The sequence below is a fragment of the Sparus aurata genome, chromosome 20 (assembly GCF_900880675.1).
Source record: "Sparus aurata chromosome 20, fSpaAur1.1, whole genome shotgun sequence".
NCBI lineage: Eukaryota > Metazoa > Chordata > Actinopteri > Spariformes > Sparidae > Sparus > Sparus aurata.
The window spans coordinates 5,971,019-5,987,956 of record NC_044206.1 but is presented as its reverse complement, the minus strand read 5'-3'; the positions used below and the strand labels follow the sequence as shown (position 1 = coordinate 5,987,956).

The window sequence follows — 16,938 nt, the reverse complement described above, 5'->3', positions numbered from 1 at the left end:
AGTCTTTTAAAGTTAGCACTCACAAAAAGGGATATATGTGCCTGACAGCTTTGATGATGACACCCTCCTCTCAACACTAGTTAGTGAGAGAATAGTATGATTTGGTTTGGATGATGTAACAATATTGAGTGGGTAATTACACAAAGCAACTCAAATCCCTTAGGAAGCTATAGGACAATGTGAATAAGCACCTTGCTGTAAAAGAGGTGTGTGTGTGTGTTCGGGGGGTGGGTATATAATTGGTGACTAGCTGGCAGGAGTAGGCATTGTACAGGGTGTGGTGATGCCAATCCAGAAATGTACTGCAATCTTAGTGCCCAAAAGAACGCATCTTGCGACAGCTCAGTGTGCTCGTGTTCAATTACATTCTCATGTTATTTGGTGAAGGCACACCCATATCAACTTGTCTGAAATCACACTCCCCTTAAATAGTGTTTAGTTAATCTTGTAACTCATTGCCTTTGTGCCAGCCAGAGGGTTAGAAATCTGTTCTGAAGGTCTTTCCTTCACTGTTTACAGCCATCCACAGGCAGCAGGTATCTGCTCCATCTGCAGTCTCTAATTAGAGTTATACTGTACACAATGCAGATTCACTGATGGGTTTTCTGCAGTAAGCATCAGACTTTTGTAACCTCTTTACTTATAATAATAATGATAATTCATTTAATTTCTATAGCGCTTTTCAAGGGCCCAAAGTCGCTTTACAGAGATAGGTACACAGATAGCAAACAAAGATAATACACAAATAGCAAACAAGGATAACAAAAGACAAAGCACGACAGGGAAACAAAAGCAATGGTGGGGCGTGGAGTAGATAACACTGGTACAGACAAACAGACAAAACAGGTACAACAGTAAGATGTAGATCTCAAGCTTATAATTATCCAACACAGTTTAGTTCTCAACGTTGATGCAACATGATGTGATGGTGACTGTTCAGGTTAAATATTATGGTGTCCCTAGAGACAAACGTGTTATTTTGAAATCCTGATATAAGGTATAAAGATTTAAAGGGACAACTACTTTGTTTCCAGATTGTCACCAATTATTTGTGCATGTCAAACTGTTCAGTCAAAAAGTAATGAATGTGATTGGTCATAATTGCTACTGGGCGGGAGAGTGGAAAACACACTTAAATCCAGTACATTGTATTTTATAATCAGTTACATTTTACACAGCCTGATGTGGTGGAGTGTCTAAATCAAAAAAGGGTTTATTCTCTTGGGAGAATGAACATGCTCAGTAAATATCATTATCTAACTTTCAGAGTTTTAGATTTCTTCCGTTTAAATTGAGATTTTAGCTCAGTGGTGTTACTGAAGGTAAAACAAGGTTGATATGAGATTTTTAGGGAGATAATCCAGTAACTCAGTTCAGTTCAATTAAAAAACTTTATTAAAGGCACATGGAGTAGTTATACAAATACACAAACAAGTCAGCATGTTAATTACACAGACACAGAACAAGTCAGAAATAGACTAAATAAACTAAAATAAGAAATTAACAGTATTTACATGAGGTACAAAATTGCATTGAGAGGGAGGGGAACTAGGAAATGCAGTGACAATCATCAGTCACTTGTTGTCTGTTTAGGAGCTGAACAGCAGTATAAAGTTTGCTCTCCTCCTCTGTGTTCTGCGGCCCAGGCAGCGGAGCCGGCGTCCCAAGGGGAGTCACTCATACGCTGGGGACAGGGCGTGGGAGGGGTCTTGAAGGATCCTGCACACTGTCCTGTGCGATTGCTGCTCGCACACGGTGGAAATTGCTCTGACTGGCAGTCCAATGATTTTAGAGCAGACTGTGGACTGAAGGCGTGTCCTGTTTTGCAGACTTATAGAGTGGAACCAGCAGGTGATGGAGAAAGTGATGACACTCTCTATTGAAGGAGTAATGAAATGTCCGTAGAATGTTCTCATTTGCCCCAAAAGTGTTGAGCTTCCTCAGGAGATACTGCTGCTGCTGGCATCTCCCGAGGATCTCAGTGTTGCAGGAACATTTTAAGTTGGGCCCAGGTATTTGTTCTCCACCACAAGCTCTGCATTCCTCTCGTGGATTGTGCAGCTGCCACCTACACACTCTGCCCGCTGGAAAAGGTCACCACCATCTCTTTGGTCTTTAACTCCAGGGTCGATTTATCACACTACTCCACAAACTCATGCTCAAACTCGCTGAGCTGTGGTGATGTGAGGGGCCTGAGAGCAGGGACAGGAGAACTGTGTCATCTGTATACTATACTCCGTATACCAGATGACAGTCTGGATGGGTTGACCTTCAGTCATTGGTGTAAAGGATGAAGAACAGAGGTGAGAGGACACAGCCCTGAGGGGAGCCTCTAGAGGTGACCGCGATGTCGGAGAAGGTGCTATTGACCACCACCCTCTGTGAACTGGTGGTCAGGAAGTCTATAATCCAAAGGGTCAGCTGGGGGGAAAGCCACAGGCCTCAGGTCGTTCAGAGCTTTGACTGAGCTATTCTGCCGGCCCCAAGGATTGTCTTGTGGGTGGAGGGAGCAGTGTTCACAGTGGCCATGTTCTTAATCCCCTGCCAAGCTGAGCAGAGGCTCCCTTGTGTGAAATGTTCCTCCACCTTGTTCTTATACTTCAGCTTGGCATTTTTTTATGGCGAGCTTTAACTCTTTTTTTACCTCCTTTTTTCAGATTTGGTACTGATGAAGAATACTCTTTTCTGTTTTTGAGAATTTCTGCACAAAAGGACATGTATGAGGACACTGTGTCCACTTGCTCACTTATGTTGCTGGAGGGGGCAAGAAGGTTATCCCAATCTGGGGATTGGAGTATCCCTGCAGAGCTGCAATGCTGTCATTGGTCCACTGCTTGATGTGTTTGGTCACCTTCACTGTCCTCCTAATGACCTGGCTGTTGCCAGCAGGATGGTGTTGTGGTCAGCGAGGCCAAGGAGGGAAGAGCAACTGACCTTTATGCATCTGGAACGGATCCATAGCATTTATCTAGAGTGAAATCCTGTCAGTGACTTGTCAGCTGAGGAGTGGTTGAAATTGCCCAGGATGAATTTGGGAGAGTCAGGAGATATGAGTTTCAGTTTGTTTATGTGGTCTATGGCAGTTGAAGCGTTTGCTCTGGGGTGAATGTAAACCAGGATGACTAACAGCAGTGGGAACTCTCTGGGAAGGTACAAAGAGCACAGGGAGACAGCCAGAAGCTTGATGTCAGTGTTGCACATGTCCTCTCTGACGTGGAGCGTTAAGCACCAGCGTGTGTTTACATAGAGACAAACACCGCCAACAATTTGAATTGTTGATATTTCAGTGAAATATATCAACAATTCAAATCAGCAATTTGATGGATTGCCACTACATTTTTTCAGATATTCGTGGTTCCCAGAGGAGCAATCCTACTGACTTTTTCTTCTGTTGCCATTATCAGATCGCAATTTCTCCAAACTTTGGCAATGACCACCATCTGTCTCATCTTGTTGAGTTGTTATTAGAAAAAGACCTTAAAATCAGTGAAAGTAATGGAATGATTTATAGATGACAGAATATGGAACTCTACCAAAGCCTAAACCCAAGGATTATCAGTCATGATTTTTTAGCAGCTTGCCATTTAAGGTCAAGTTAACCTTACCTGCCTCTAGAGATGTTTGCCACATTTGTAATTTGCCAAAAAGCTAAAGCCAAATTACAATTATTAAACCCACTACATGGCTTACTGAAAAAAGTTTGCTTGTCACAACATAAGTCCCACTTTTTTGACTGATACTTGGAACCATTTAAATGTGTTAACTATCACATTAGCTGTCACTCCTTAAATTCCTGGTCTGTTGACAAGATAATTTGCCAAGCTAGTTGTGTTGCGTAGGGTTAGGGTTAAGATCTACAGATTATTGAATAAGAGAAATTGCCTTTTCCTTACATTAAATTACTTTATTTATAATGATGATGATTTATGATGTAATATACAAAAGAGACAATAAGACATGTCTCTCAAATGAGCATTTTTTTTTTGACAAATCGACTTTTTTTTTGCATCTTTTGCAATATTTGTCTCTACAGTGTACAGTAAAAGAGTTATGACATGAATGAAGCTCATATAATCAGTTAGATGAAAGAATTAATAAATGTGAGACAAAACAAAACAAAAGTTAAATTAGTTAGACAAATAAGCATAATACAAGGAAAAGCATGTTACAAGTATATTGCATTACCAAGCACTCACATGCCCGTAAAGAACTAGGAAGAAGTATACACTTACTTAATTCACAACTCTGGAAATAATCATAATCAGTTTACTTCCATTCCTGAACCTGTGTACCTTTATACACTCCCATCTAACTATATACAATTTGATATTTACATTAAAATTTAGGGCATTTAGCAGACAAGATATACTAGATGCATTATTTTATTTTCTGTGGGTCATTATTGTCCTGAAAAAAACTCAGGGGACACATTATGACTAGCCAGGTCATCACTTACGTTCTGAGCTGCTCATTACATATAGCCCTTATTAAGGCATATTCTTTACTAGCCTTAATCTCAACTAGCAATCACGTTGATTTACATTAAATGCTATTTCCTTATTGAAAGTTAATGCTAACTTGTTGTTATGAATCTGCTCTGTGGACTGGATGCACAGAATGGATTTTTTCTGGAATATGATTTTAATGGTAGACTGTCAGCAAATCAGAAATGACTATGTTTACTGCTATGGGATAAGGTTAAAGATAAAGAACCAGTATGCTTCCCAAAAATTCTCAAAGATGCCTTCGTATTTGGAGTGTTTTTTTTTTTTTCTCTTCGATGGTTTTCTCTCTTGGCTCTTATGCTCAGCCTTATGGCTTTACTGCCACACAAAGACATGGCTTACATAACAGCTGGCTGCACCTGCCATCTTAAACCCCTCACGATATCAAATGAGTGGGATGTTTAAACTCAATATAATTTGACTTTTGTCAAAAACCAAAGAAGAAACACTTATCACATCTACTTAAAACATCTGAGTTTTTGTACACAGTTATGGTATTATGTAATAAAAAAAAATTTAAAACACTGATCAATTTTACATGAATAGTGCTTGTTGCATACCCTTAAATAACAATAAATTGTGCCAACTGTGACCCAGTGGCTGAGATATGGCAAAAGGAGGACTTGCTCACTGATCAAGGACTCATGTAAAAACAACATAGAGTATACTGTATACTCTATGTTGTATACATGAGTCTGATTTTGTTATGTGTGAAGAGTGTCCACTAGGATTGGGCCGATGGATTATGCCATTGTCGATCGCTGATGGCTGACAGCCATCAACTACTCATCCCTCACCATCGTAACATTGTGATTTAAGAGGCTCCCCACAATTAAATGTCCCCCCAGAGTTGCTGTAGGGCATTACGTCCCCTGGAGGAGTGTCTCTTTTCCTGCGGGCTGCTGTTTCTCTCAGTCATGCCGTTTTTATACACATATTATTTAGCTTAGCTGTCTTGGCTATTAGGCCAAAGTTGTTCTATGCACATGAGGCTGAACTAAGTTACGAACATGTGGTGCGGAGACGAGGATGCTTTCAAACCTTGCACAGGGCTGTATGACGGTGGTAACGGGAGATTCATGTCAGAGCAGAGGAAACAGCGGCTGTAACAGTGGAGAGCTAATACTGAGGGGAGACGCTGCCTTGTTTTCTTAAACAACAATATCATCGTCCAATACAGTGTTTCACTATAGACATTGAACATTAGTGTTCATCATTTTGGATGCTAACATCATTATTGTTATAGTTATCATTGTATGTGTGCTTGTTTATATATATTTCATAAACAAGTAGAGCTGTCTAAAAATGTACTGCAGAGTGAGCACATGCAATGCCTTCTCTTTGCGTCTCCACTGCTCTGCTGTTGTGCACGCAATTCGCGCATTGTGCCCTTTTAGTTCTCCCCGGCACTAGCCCTGAGCACTAGTTTCATCGGCATGCACTGATAGCTGAACGCAAGAGGAGCGTCGTTTGGAGCTTCTTCACAGCTGTAAATGAAAACATGAACTGTGATTTGTGAAGGAAAGCAGTTCACTACTGTGGCAACACCACACACTTTTTAAACGGTAATTCATTTTTGTATTCAAATACAGAAAAGTTAATTAAAAAAATCGAAAGAGAAAGGGAACACGGAGATGCAGCAGAGAATAAAGGAGGAGGAGGAGGAGGGAAATGCCTCATCAGCACCCGGACCCCTGACAACTAAGACAGTTTTCAGTCTTTTCAGAGAGGCACAGAATATCCATGTATATACAGCTAAATAAATGTTTTGTCAATATGCTTAAATAAAGCATACTATATTCAGACATCCACGTAATATGTTGAGTCCATTGGAACTGAGTATCTAAATGAATTATTTTTTATAAAGCTCAATAAAATAATATATCAATTCTGAAACATGAAAATGGCTGAATAAAGTAACCTTTTTGTGTAAAAGGTGTAGGATTCCTATATTTAGGGTACATGTAGTCTATCATAGGCTATAGAGCTATACTTTAGTGTTTTATCTAAGTCGTTCCCCAAGAGCTGGATGTTACAAGAAGCTTTAAAGGATCTTCAAGCTCTCTCAATAGTTGAAAATGAGGGTTCTAGAAAAAAGTACAAAAAAGGTTTTGTACAGTCTCAGCAGTTTGTACGACAACTATTTTTGTGTTTCTCTAGTATGAAATTTACTGCGTCTCAACCAGAGAGCATAACATACCAGGAGAATTGACTGGCAACATCTTCCCTCTAGCCCTTAACAAAAACTGAAAGCATTATTACCAGAGATATTGAGTCAAACAAATAATAACAAGTAAAGATCAACTCAGCAAATTAAATGAATAAAGTGCTCAGCAAGAAGCAGACCATTCACCTCAGCCTCTACACACGCTTCCTTATATAGCCGGAAACCCTCAAAGTGACAAATGGTGAATTATTGGAACATCATGAAACATTACTCAGATGCAGTGTTGTTGGTGAGTTGAAGAGTTCAAGATGATTCAGGGAGACTAACACAATTGCAAGCATCTTTTCATGGGGTACAAATGATAAATACAGGGTTCGTACGGGTGCTTGAATTCCTTGAAAGTGCTTGAATTTCAATGTTGTGTTTTCAAGGTCTGCTTGGATTTTAGCTTAAGTGCTTGAAAGTGCTTGACATTATATATCTGTGTCTAGGCAACATTGGGATCAGACTGGATAGTTTTCTTATTACAAGGAGAAATAAAATCAGTGTGTGTGTGTGTATCATCACACATGCAGTCTGGTAGCAGTAGAAGGATGGCTGAGGAGAAGGTGAATTTGATGCAATTTGGACTGATGACACGTTTGATATTAATAAACTTTGATAAATAAGCGAAAAGCTTATAAAAGTGTATGTCAAAAAAGAAAATTACAGGGTGCTCTCAGGTCTCTCTTTGTCCCGGTGCAAGTGTACCTGAAGAACTCCAAGTGGTTTCCATTTTTTAGGATAAAAAACTTTGTGTTCTCCTTTAATTTTAAAGTTTTTGCTATCATGAAACATCATTTTAGATGTTTACAGCATAATACAATGTACATTATTGTAATAAAAAGTGAAATAATAATGAGTATATATATTCCTGTAGATATGTATTTTATCCCAGCGATAAGGTGCTGGAAAATTTTATAAAGGACCCTTAAAAATGCTTGAAAAGTGCTTGAATTTGACCTTGAAAAATGTGTACGAACCCTGTAAATATCCTTAAAAGATACCACCCAGCTGAAGGGATGGTCTTCACTCTTTTCTGACCGTATGATAGTCTCATAAAATCCAGGTGCTGCAAGTAGTGAGGTGCAGGTCAGGAGGGACTTTATACACACAGTCCTTTGGCCGCAGCATCTTAGTGAACAGAGCACTAGTAGCGAAGGATCCTAACACCCCACCACCCCCCAGAATCTGTGTTTTGTACAGTGAGAACCAGGAACTTAAACCTTGCAACATGTACTGCAAAATATAACCAAATAATCAACACCTGTCAGGTCAGGTCAGGTCAGGTGTAACAGCATGCTAACCTTGTTTTGCCCTGAGGGAAAAAATCACCATTCCAGGCAGACGGTGGACATCTAGGATTAGAGTTGTGCAATTAGACGAATGTATTAGTGAATGGCTGAGTGCATTGCTGGGTTTTTTTCTGAGGCATTTTTTGTCATTGTACTAGAGTGAGAGCCACTGGTTAGTGACGGACTATTCTCCACTGCCTCTCTCTGCCATTCCTGGCCTCTTTGTTTTACTGGGTTACCTCACAGAACCTGAGTTTTACTGAGTGTAGAGCCAGAATATTTTTTGACATCTAACTCAGTGAATGAAGTGTTTATTTCAACCAAACCAGACCCTGACCAAGACAGGTGTGATGAGTTATATTGCTTCTGTTGAGGTTGAATGAAGCCTGTTTCTAAATGAGTTAAGAAGACAATTAAGCTAGTCTCAGTTTGGTGCGAAGAGAAAGAAGAGAGTCATTTTTATTCACATTGTGTAAAAGCTTTGGTTGTTTTATTTTTTTTTTCAACAAGGAAAACAGATGTATTTATTTAGTTTCTTGACATTTTGTGAGTGTTCTCCCCAATAGCACACATATCCTCGATGAACTAAGTTATTTAAAAAAACTGCTCTCCTTATCACTAGAGTGGAAGGTGTTGTAAGACATAGAATAACTGCAAATACTCACATTTGAGAAGCTGGATCAAAAGAAAATGTTGTCACAGATTTTTGGTTTTGTTTCCAGTACAATGAGTAAATAACTGAGTGTAGATAATCTTGCGCACAGGTGTATTAAAAAAGATATGGATTACTGTTACATAGATAAATACAACAGTAATAGTGATTTGGAAATCAGGCGATCATCCATACCTAACTTGCCTGTATTCTGTTAAAGATGAAGTAAAGATGAAGTAAAGATGAATACATCATATGTATACTGAATAGTATTGTGAATAAAGTAGTCATCTGTAACTTAATGTAATATGTACAAAATAATAGTGTACAGCAGATCACACTCTGATCAGAGTGAAGTGTCTCCCTCTGTTTTCCTCTTCCCTCTGCTTCTCTCAGATTACATCATCATTGACGCTTCCCCTCCTCCACACTCTTTCTCTGTGCCAAGCTTTTAAACCATCCTCCGCTGACCTGCCCACTGTCAGTGTGTGTGTGTGTGTGTGTGTGTGTGTGTGTTCTAAATCCATCATGCTCTGTAACACTGGATACTTGGAATACAACTCACACAAACATAACACACACAGCGCTACAGTACATACTGACAGACAGCAGGCTGATCTGGCACATGCAGTACAGCGGCACTGTAGAGCAGAAGCTGCTGAAATAATTCTGTTAGATTTTAACTGCTTTAATAGAGAGACAAATGATGATTATGTCAAAGACATGCAAACAGAGGTTGATGCACAGTACTTCAACAACTAAAAACATGACTAAATATACGAGCAAACATACTTCTTGGTTTGGGGCTCAAGGGTGACTCAGAGCATATTTTTTGTCACTCTGCTTTTATGTGAGGCCAGAATTAATGTGCATCATTAATGGTGAAGCTGCAGGTGGACCATCAAATTGGTGTTAATGTGATGTATCAGCTCTACAAAATGATAAATTATGTTTATGTCCTCAGTGTAAAATTTGATCTGAAAGGTCAGATTTATAGATTGTTGCACTGTTGCCAAAAAATGATTTGCTATCTTTCTGAGAATTAGATAAGAAGATGTATTTCAATCTAATGTTTATTAAGCCATAGCTGAAAATAGTACTGTACAATTGTAAAGTACACACAAAAGTAAAGTGATCATTTTGAGATATTACACTTGTAAAAGAAAAGGTCAACCTGATGAATAGATGTTGTGTAAAAGTACTAGTATCTGATATTAGATCTACTTAGTATTAAAAGTGATTACAATGTACATGTATGAATATACTCTCTAGTATGGTATATAGTTTTTACTATGGGTAGACAGATTATCACCCTGACAGAATGCAATCTAGACTAACTATAGTTGTTAGTGTAATGTTGTGGAGAAAACTGTACTGTATTTGCCTCCAAAATGTAGTAGAGTGAAAGTATACAGTAGCAGAAATTTTAAATACTCCAGTAGTAATGTACAAGTACTTCAAAATTATATTTAAGTAAAGTACTTGAGTAAATACCTAGTTACATACATCTCTGAAAATGTTATGAAAAAAAGGGTTATCACAATATGTTTTTTTATATTGATCTATGTAGATAGTTATCACGATATACATTTAACAATAATAATGTTGATGTTGTTGAACTTACAGTTTTAAGAGTATTCTCCTTAGGAGAGACCCCAAAACAAACCAGAAGGTTAATTATGGTTTATAAAATAAATGTATTTATTGTTAGAATGAATAAATGACAAACATTCAACAGAACCAACCAACCAAATGGCTTTATGTTCAACACTGAATGAATACAATTATAAATATGTGCAACACATTTCTTGTTTCAAACATTTTAAAGGTAGTACACACTGAACTGAACATTGATTAAAGAAAATAATAAAAAGTTAAATGTTGAGGATGAATATGCTACTGTATCCTGTGAATACTGCATCTTCTTGAGCTTGCAGGTAATTGTTCAGTTCAGCTTCATTAGCCTCCTGTTCTGCAAGACCTGATGTGGTTCGGAAGTGTGACCAGACCACATATCATCTCTGAGCTGCTCCTCCACCTTTACCCTCCGCTCTGCATATAGCTGAGGGACTGATGTTTTGCAGAGTGTACTTAGCATCCATGAGAGTCATTAGCTTCTTGAAGCACTGTTTTTAAACTGTGCTTGTAGGTCAAAAAAAAAATATCAAAAACAAATGTCTAAGATTTATCAACGTTATCATGGTAAATTTTATCGTGAAAATGATCGAGATCGTTTTATCGCCCAGCCCAAATGGCATCCTCAGAAAACATGCAGTGTTAACTTAATTTTAATCAGAAGTCTTGGACTGCTTGACTCAGTAGATAATCCCATCCAAATTTTTTACTTTCCCAATATCTGTTTTTCACTAAATCTCTGTATGTCCCCATCTCCTCTTTCAGAGGAGGATTAATCATTGTTGTAGTATCTTACCCTCATCCTACTTGTCTACTTTTGGATTACAAATAGGCCTCTTTGGCAGCTCATGCTGTTTCTATCTCTTGCCTCCAATCCTGCACAAGGTCATATTTAATGTTTTCCACCCACTGCTACTGTTGAATAAGCTGTTGTGTAAGACGTGTGTATTCAACTGCTTTTGAGTGTAGAGTGATGAGCGCTGACCATGTACTCAAATAAGCTTTTGTGTGTGTATTTTTTTTTCCAGGTTGTCTTTATACTTATGCACACACATTTGTGTGTTTATGTGTTTGTCTGTGTGTGTGTGTGTTTGTGTGTGTGTGTGTGTGCGTGTGTGTGTGTGTGTGTGCGTGTGTGAGAGTGACTGGGTAGACTATAGAAAATATGTTAATTTCTGTCCGTCTATTTCTGTGCGTGTGGGAGGAGGGCAGATGCAACCTAAGAGTGTTTTTCTCAAGCAAGGGAAGCCATTCTGTCGCTATGTGTGTAACACACACACACACACACACACACACACAGTGTACACATACCGCACACTGATAAGTATTTTAAAAAACCCAAGACAGTTCATGCTTTATACCTTTTGAATGTTGATATATCCAGTGTGTACTTTAGTACTTTATTCTCACTGTATATTATGTTGGTCTATTTCATCATGTGATGAATGTGTTTTCTGGGCTTTCCAGAGCACATGTGCACTTCATCTGCTCTCCTTTTACCCATTGCTTTAACCAAATCTGTTCATTTGCAGTTTCTTTTTGACATTAATTAGAATTTGTTCGACTCCAAAATAGGTACAGGAAGGGAGGATGCTTAGGATGCAGGAGCACCCTCTGCTCACCAAGAGATAACAATTTCATAACAAAACATGTACTGTATGTATCCTTACTGTAGACAGTATGAATATACATACATAAATCAATATACTGTATCATACAAACTTTGAATAAAAGTCGACTGACGCTGTCTCTCTCAAGCTGGCAGGCTTCTGGAAATCGTCTGCCTCAGCCTTATTCGCCCAGACATAAGCGCAGTTTGCGCTCTGGGAGATTACTGCGGATGCCACGAAATACTGGGACTGGGAATTTCAACACTCACGAGAGTGGCGAGTTTTCACAAAAACGGCCAGCATTCAGTAGTGGCCATGAGCGCCAGCCGTATAGGCAGGCTGCTTTTCATTAAAGACCCCATCTCCTGTGGGAGGCTCCTGTGTGACACTGGTGCTCTGCGGAGCATCCTGTCTGCATCAAGAGTGTACTTTGCCCCCCCATGGCAGCTGCAAATGGCAGCCCCATCTGCACTTGTGGCATGAGATATGTCGAGATTCTGCTTTGATGGACAGACATTTAGCTGGGACTTTGTCACGGCCAAGGTAACCTTCCTGTGTGCCTATGGCCTGCTGGTGGGTGTCAAAAAAACGCTGATTGATCAACTCTGCCACCTTCTGTTCACGCCGATTGATCAACTCTGCCACCTTCTATTCATACCCATATACTCTTGGTGGAACAAGCTCCATCAGGCTGTCTAGCATGCTTTCAGCCACAGACGATTTCCTCCGTCTCCTCGCTGAGTTTCTGGACCTCACACAGCCCACCTTCTCATCGTCTGCTACAAAGCATGGGGTAGAGCACCACATCGCCACCACCGGCCCACCCGCCTATGCCCAGGCTCAACGTCTCGATCCAGCAAAGCTGACCGTCGCCAAGGCAGATTTCGGAAACATGGTGCGTCTCAGCATCATACGCTGCTCGGCCCATGGGCTTCACCCCTCCACATCACCAAAAGCCCTGTGGCGGGTGACGCTCATGTCGTGATTCCCGTCACCTTTATGACATCTGACCGATACCCAGTCCCACACATACAGGATTTTTCATCCCACCTGGCCAAGGTGGACCTCGTCCACTGTTACCACCAGGTGCCAGTCCACCAGTTGCATGTCCCCAAAACTGCGGTTATCACACTGTTTGGACTGGAATTCTTGCTCATGCCTTTCGGCTTAAAGAATGCAGCACAAACCCTCCAGCGCCTCATGGACTCAGTGCTGTGGGACCTGCCCTTCATCTTCTTCTACCTGGATGATGTCCTCATTGCAAGCACATTCAGAGCGGAACACATATCCCATCTCCAGACTCTTTTTGAGCGACTCAGCCAGCAAGTGCGGCTAAGTTGGTCTGGCACGGTCTCAAGAAGGATGTCAGGGTCTGGACGGATTCCTGCGTGGACTGCCAACGCACTAAGGTGTACCGCCACACCAAGGCCCCCTAGCACAGTTCTCCGTGCAGTGAGAGGAGGTTCGACCACATGAACGTAGACCTGGTGGGGCCCCTGCCCCCCTCCCATGGTTTCACACACCTCCTCACCATGGTGAACCAGACCACACGGCCAAAAGCCTTCCCACTGTCCTCAACAACGTCTTCTGATGTAGCATTCATTGCCACCTGGGTCACCTGGTCTGGAACCCCATCTAAACTCTCCTCTGACAGGGGCCTGCAGTTCACCTCTGAGCTCTGGAATGCAGTGGTAGGGAGCGTAAGAGTCAAACTCCACTGCACCACCGCCTACCACCCACAGGCTAACGGGCTGTGCGAGTGTTTTCACTGTTCCATAAAGGCTGCTTTGCGGGCCAGCCTCACGGACAGCAGCTGGGTCGACAGGCTCCCGTGGGTCATGTTGGGCCTGCGAACTGCACCATAGGGAGCTATCTATCTATCTAGTTGTGAGTTTATATTTTCTCATGGAGTCGGCCTCTACTGGCCATTGCAGAGGAACAACTACTGTTGATCTTCTGTCGGTCCCTCTGTGTCTCTTCTCCATTGATTCTCTGAGTCTCTCGGCCATTTTCTCTCTCACTCCATAGAAGGCTGGAATGCACGCCGCTGCTGACAGACACCAGACCTCTTCTTGTAGGGTACATTGTGTGTGTCACCCTTTATAAATGTCACTGAGGCATTATTCAAGTTAATGATAGCCATAGTAGATATCGCAGCGATCTCTCAGTTCATTATTTGTGCTTGATGTGGGTGTGAGCAGGAGGGATTTGAGCCAGTTTCTAACAAACCTTACGGGGGGGCGTGTGTGTGTGCGTGTGTGTGTGATAGTATTCCCTCAGCCTACATGTCTAGATAATTACACACTTTCACAGTGACTGATGAATTCCTGAGGCAGCATGCAACAACTACAATGTTCCCCCGTTTTAATTATATTAGATTCTGTTATTTGCAGCTGTATCTATTAACTTACATTCTGCTTTTGTGGAATAGTGGCAAATACTTGCCCATCACTGCCGTTCACCAACATCATCAAGCTCCAGCCTGAGAGAAACACTGTAGCAGACAATTCCACTTTTCAAATCTGTGGACATTTTTCAGCCACATATTGTATTGAACTGGCAAAAACCGTGCCATGTCCGAGGGACACAGTTTGAATTTTTCAGGCTCTGCGCGCATGTTGTTTAAGGCCAGAATCATGGTCTACACAAGCATGGGAGCACATATGACAAGCAAACTCAGTGAGCATCCTCAGCAACTTCTTATGCACAGATGGAGGTATCAAACAAAGAGGGGATATATAGCTAATGAAAAACTACTCCTTTCTCGCAGTAGTAAAGAATGTGTACTGCTGTGTCTACTGCATTAAAGGAAGAGAACAGTAAATAGACATGGAGTGAAGGGAATGGGTGAAGAAACCGATGCTTATGGACATCTTCTGTTAGAGCTTCGACTGATTGGTCAGCAACAGTTGTTTTGAGCTGAGGTGAACTCAAACCCGTTTATGTTTAATGCTATAGCCCCCACAGCCTGCAACACTCAGACTGTAGCTTATGCTTTTGTTGCGTTCCATTTTTCATTCCAGAACACAGCAATGTGTGAAATCAAAGGCAGTTTGAGTGGTCGTTAAGACTAGGGAAGTGCAATTTAAACCGTTTACCACTTGCCTCTCTTTTTAATGCTCAAATTTGACCTGCCCTCTTGAAGCTTGACCTGTGACCTTACATCTCCTTTGGTGAGAGAGAGAGGGACGATTGAATTGTATTATTCAAGAATTCAATGTAAAATGGAAATGTAAGCCTGAGTATGTTCATTTTGGCAGCTCAGACAGGTATGTGTCTGTTCTCTTTATGAGTGAGTCTGATGGATGACTGTGATGACGCTCTGGCAGCTGCACATTTATATAATCAGTTCAAACAGTTAAATTTAAATAACCCACATGCCCCTATTGGGGACTACAAATACTACTCATCGAAAAATCTGAAGATGTGTTTCATGTCATGTTTATTTTTTTACCATTTGCAATAGGGATTGCTTCTATAGATAAAAGGCCAATACTTGAAGTCAACATGGTATTACATAGTATTGATATTATACAAGATTCGTTTGTGCTAAACATAATCACAAACCTCTTGTTTCCACATGAGATGGGTAACAAAAACGGTTAAGTACAGGAAATGACATCCGTATAATCTTGAGTGAAACATTTTGGTATTATATTTATTTCATGTAACTGTATCTGGGTGTATCTAACAAAGGTACAATACCACAGTAAAACAACTGCTATGTTTACAAAAAATCTGCAATTGCTTAAATGAGTGCAGGAGAAAGAAGAAAATCCTCACCAAAACGGGAACAAAGGTTAACATTCTCTATGATAATGAGGTTGTTACTTACAATGAGCAACAGAGATTTTCTTTTGCGGACTCCGGGTAAATAAATGTCATGATTTGTAACAATATCTTTTTGTGTGTTTATGCAGGATGATGAGGTGGTCCTACAGTGCTCAGCCACAATCCACAAGGAGCAACAGAAACTCTGTCTGGCTGCTGAAGGCTTCGGAAACAGACTCTGCTTCCTTGAATCCATCTCAAACTCCAAGGTACTGATACGAGCTATTAAAGTTGAAGTAGAGAAAGATAATTGATTATCGAGTCTTATTCCATGGTCGCCAAATACTGACGCTGTGAATTGGCCATCGGTGAGTATTTAAAGGTGCAAGATTTATTTGTCAGTTTACTCTTGAGTCCTGCTATATCTATTAAGAGGCCGTACTCAGGATTGTAGAAATACTGAATTCAAATGTGCTATTTAGCAGAGGGTACTAGAATTTTGGGGCATTCTCCATGCTAGGGGGGTCCAGGGGCCTTCCACCCCGGAAGAAAATGTAGTTAAATTACAGCTTAAATTATTACTTCTGGTCAATTTTGTGAAAATTAATTGATACATTCAGATAAATACATTTCATACATTAAAGCATGTTAGAATACAGCCTATTAGGCATCAAGAAAACATAGACAGGCTATTATATTCAACTCACTTATAGAATAGCAAAGTAGTCTAAATACGCAAGACTGAACCATATAGTGGTGAGATATAAAGGCCATCGTGACCATTTGGCATTTGGAAGTTTACAATTACACCTCTCTTTCTCTTTCTCTCACCTCCATCACCTCTCATTCAATCAGTATCTTTTCCAGTACAAAAGTTCAGCTTTACCTGATATGGTTTAATAAAGTAAACACATGGTCAACTGATATTCCTATTATATGATATTACTGCTATTTACATGCTATCACAGTCTGTTCTCTCCACCAAAACATCAAAACAAAAACATGAGAAAATGTTTTGGACAGATGTTGTTCATCCCTCCAGTTGGGTTCAAAGACTTATAAACTCTAGGCCAAGGAGCCTCAGAACTGTTGTGTAAGGCCATGGTGGACCAACATCTTAATAGGACTTTTAGATCTACATCCATTCTGCCACACTGAATTGAGGTGAAAAAGTCATCATAAGAGACTACAACTTCTCAGTAGTTGGTCGGAACTAATTGGCAGCACTGCTTGACATGTCTGGCTGACTGGCATGAAGCAGATG

The 16,938-nt window shown here is 40.5% G+C and overlaps 1 protein-coding gene across 12 annotated transcripts in view; it reads left to right on the top strand.

Annotated features, from left to right (window-relative positions):
- Positions 1 to 16,938, top strand: part of ryr2a (ryanodine receptor 2a (cardiac)) — a 171,749-nt gene that overhangs the window by 28,038 nt on the left and 126,773 nt on the right. For all 12 annotated transcript variants that reach the window (XM_030399264.1, XM_030399263.1, XM_030399265.1 and 9 more), the window contains exon 2: positions 15,824 to 15,943. In XM_030399264.1, the coding sequence (XP_030255124.1) occupies positions 15,824 to 15,943 (120 nt within the window). The remainder of the gene's footprint in view (positions 1 to 15,823; positions 15,944 to 16,938) is intronic.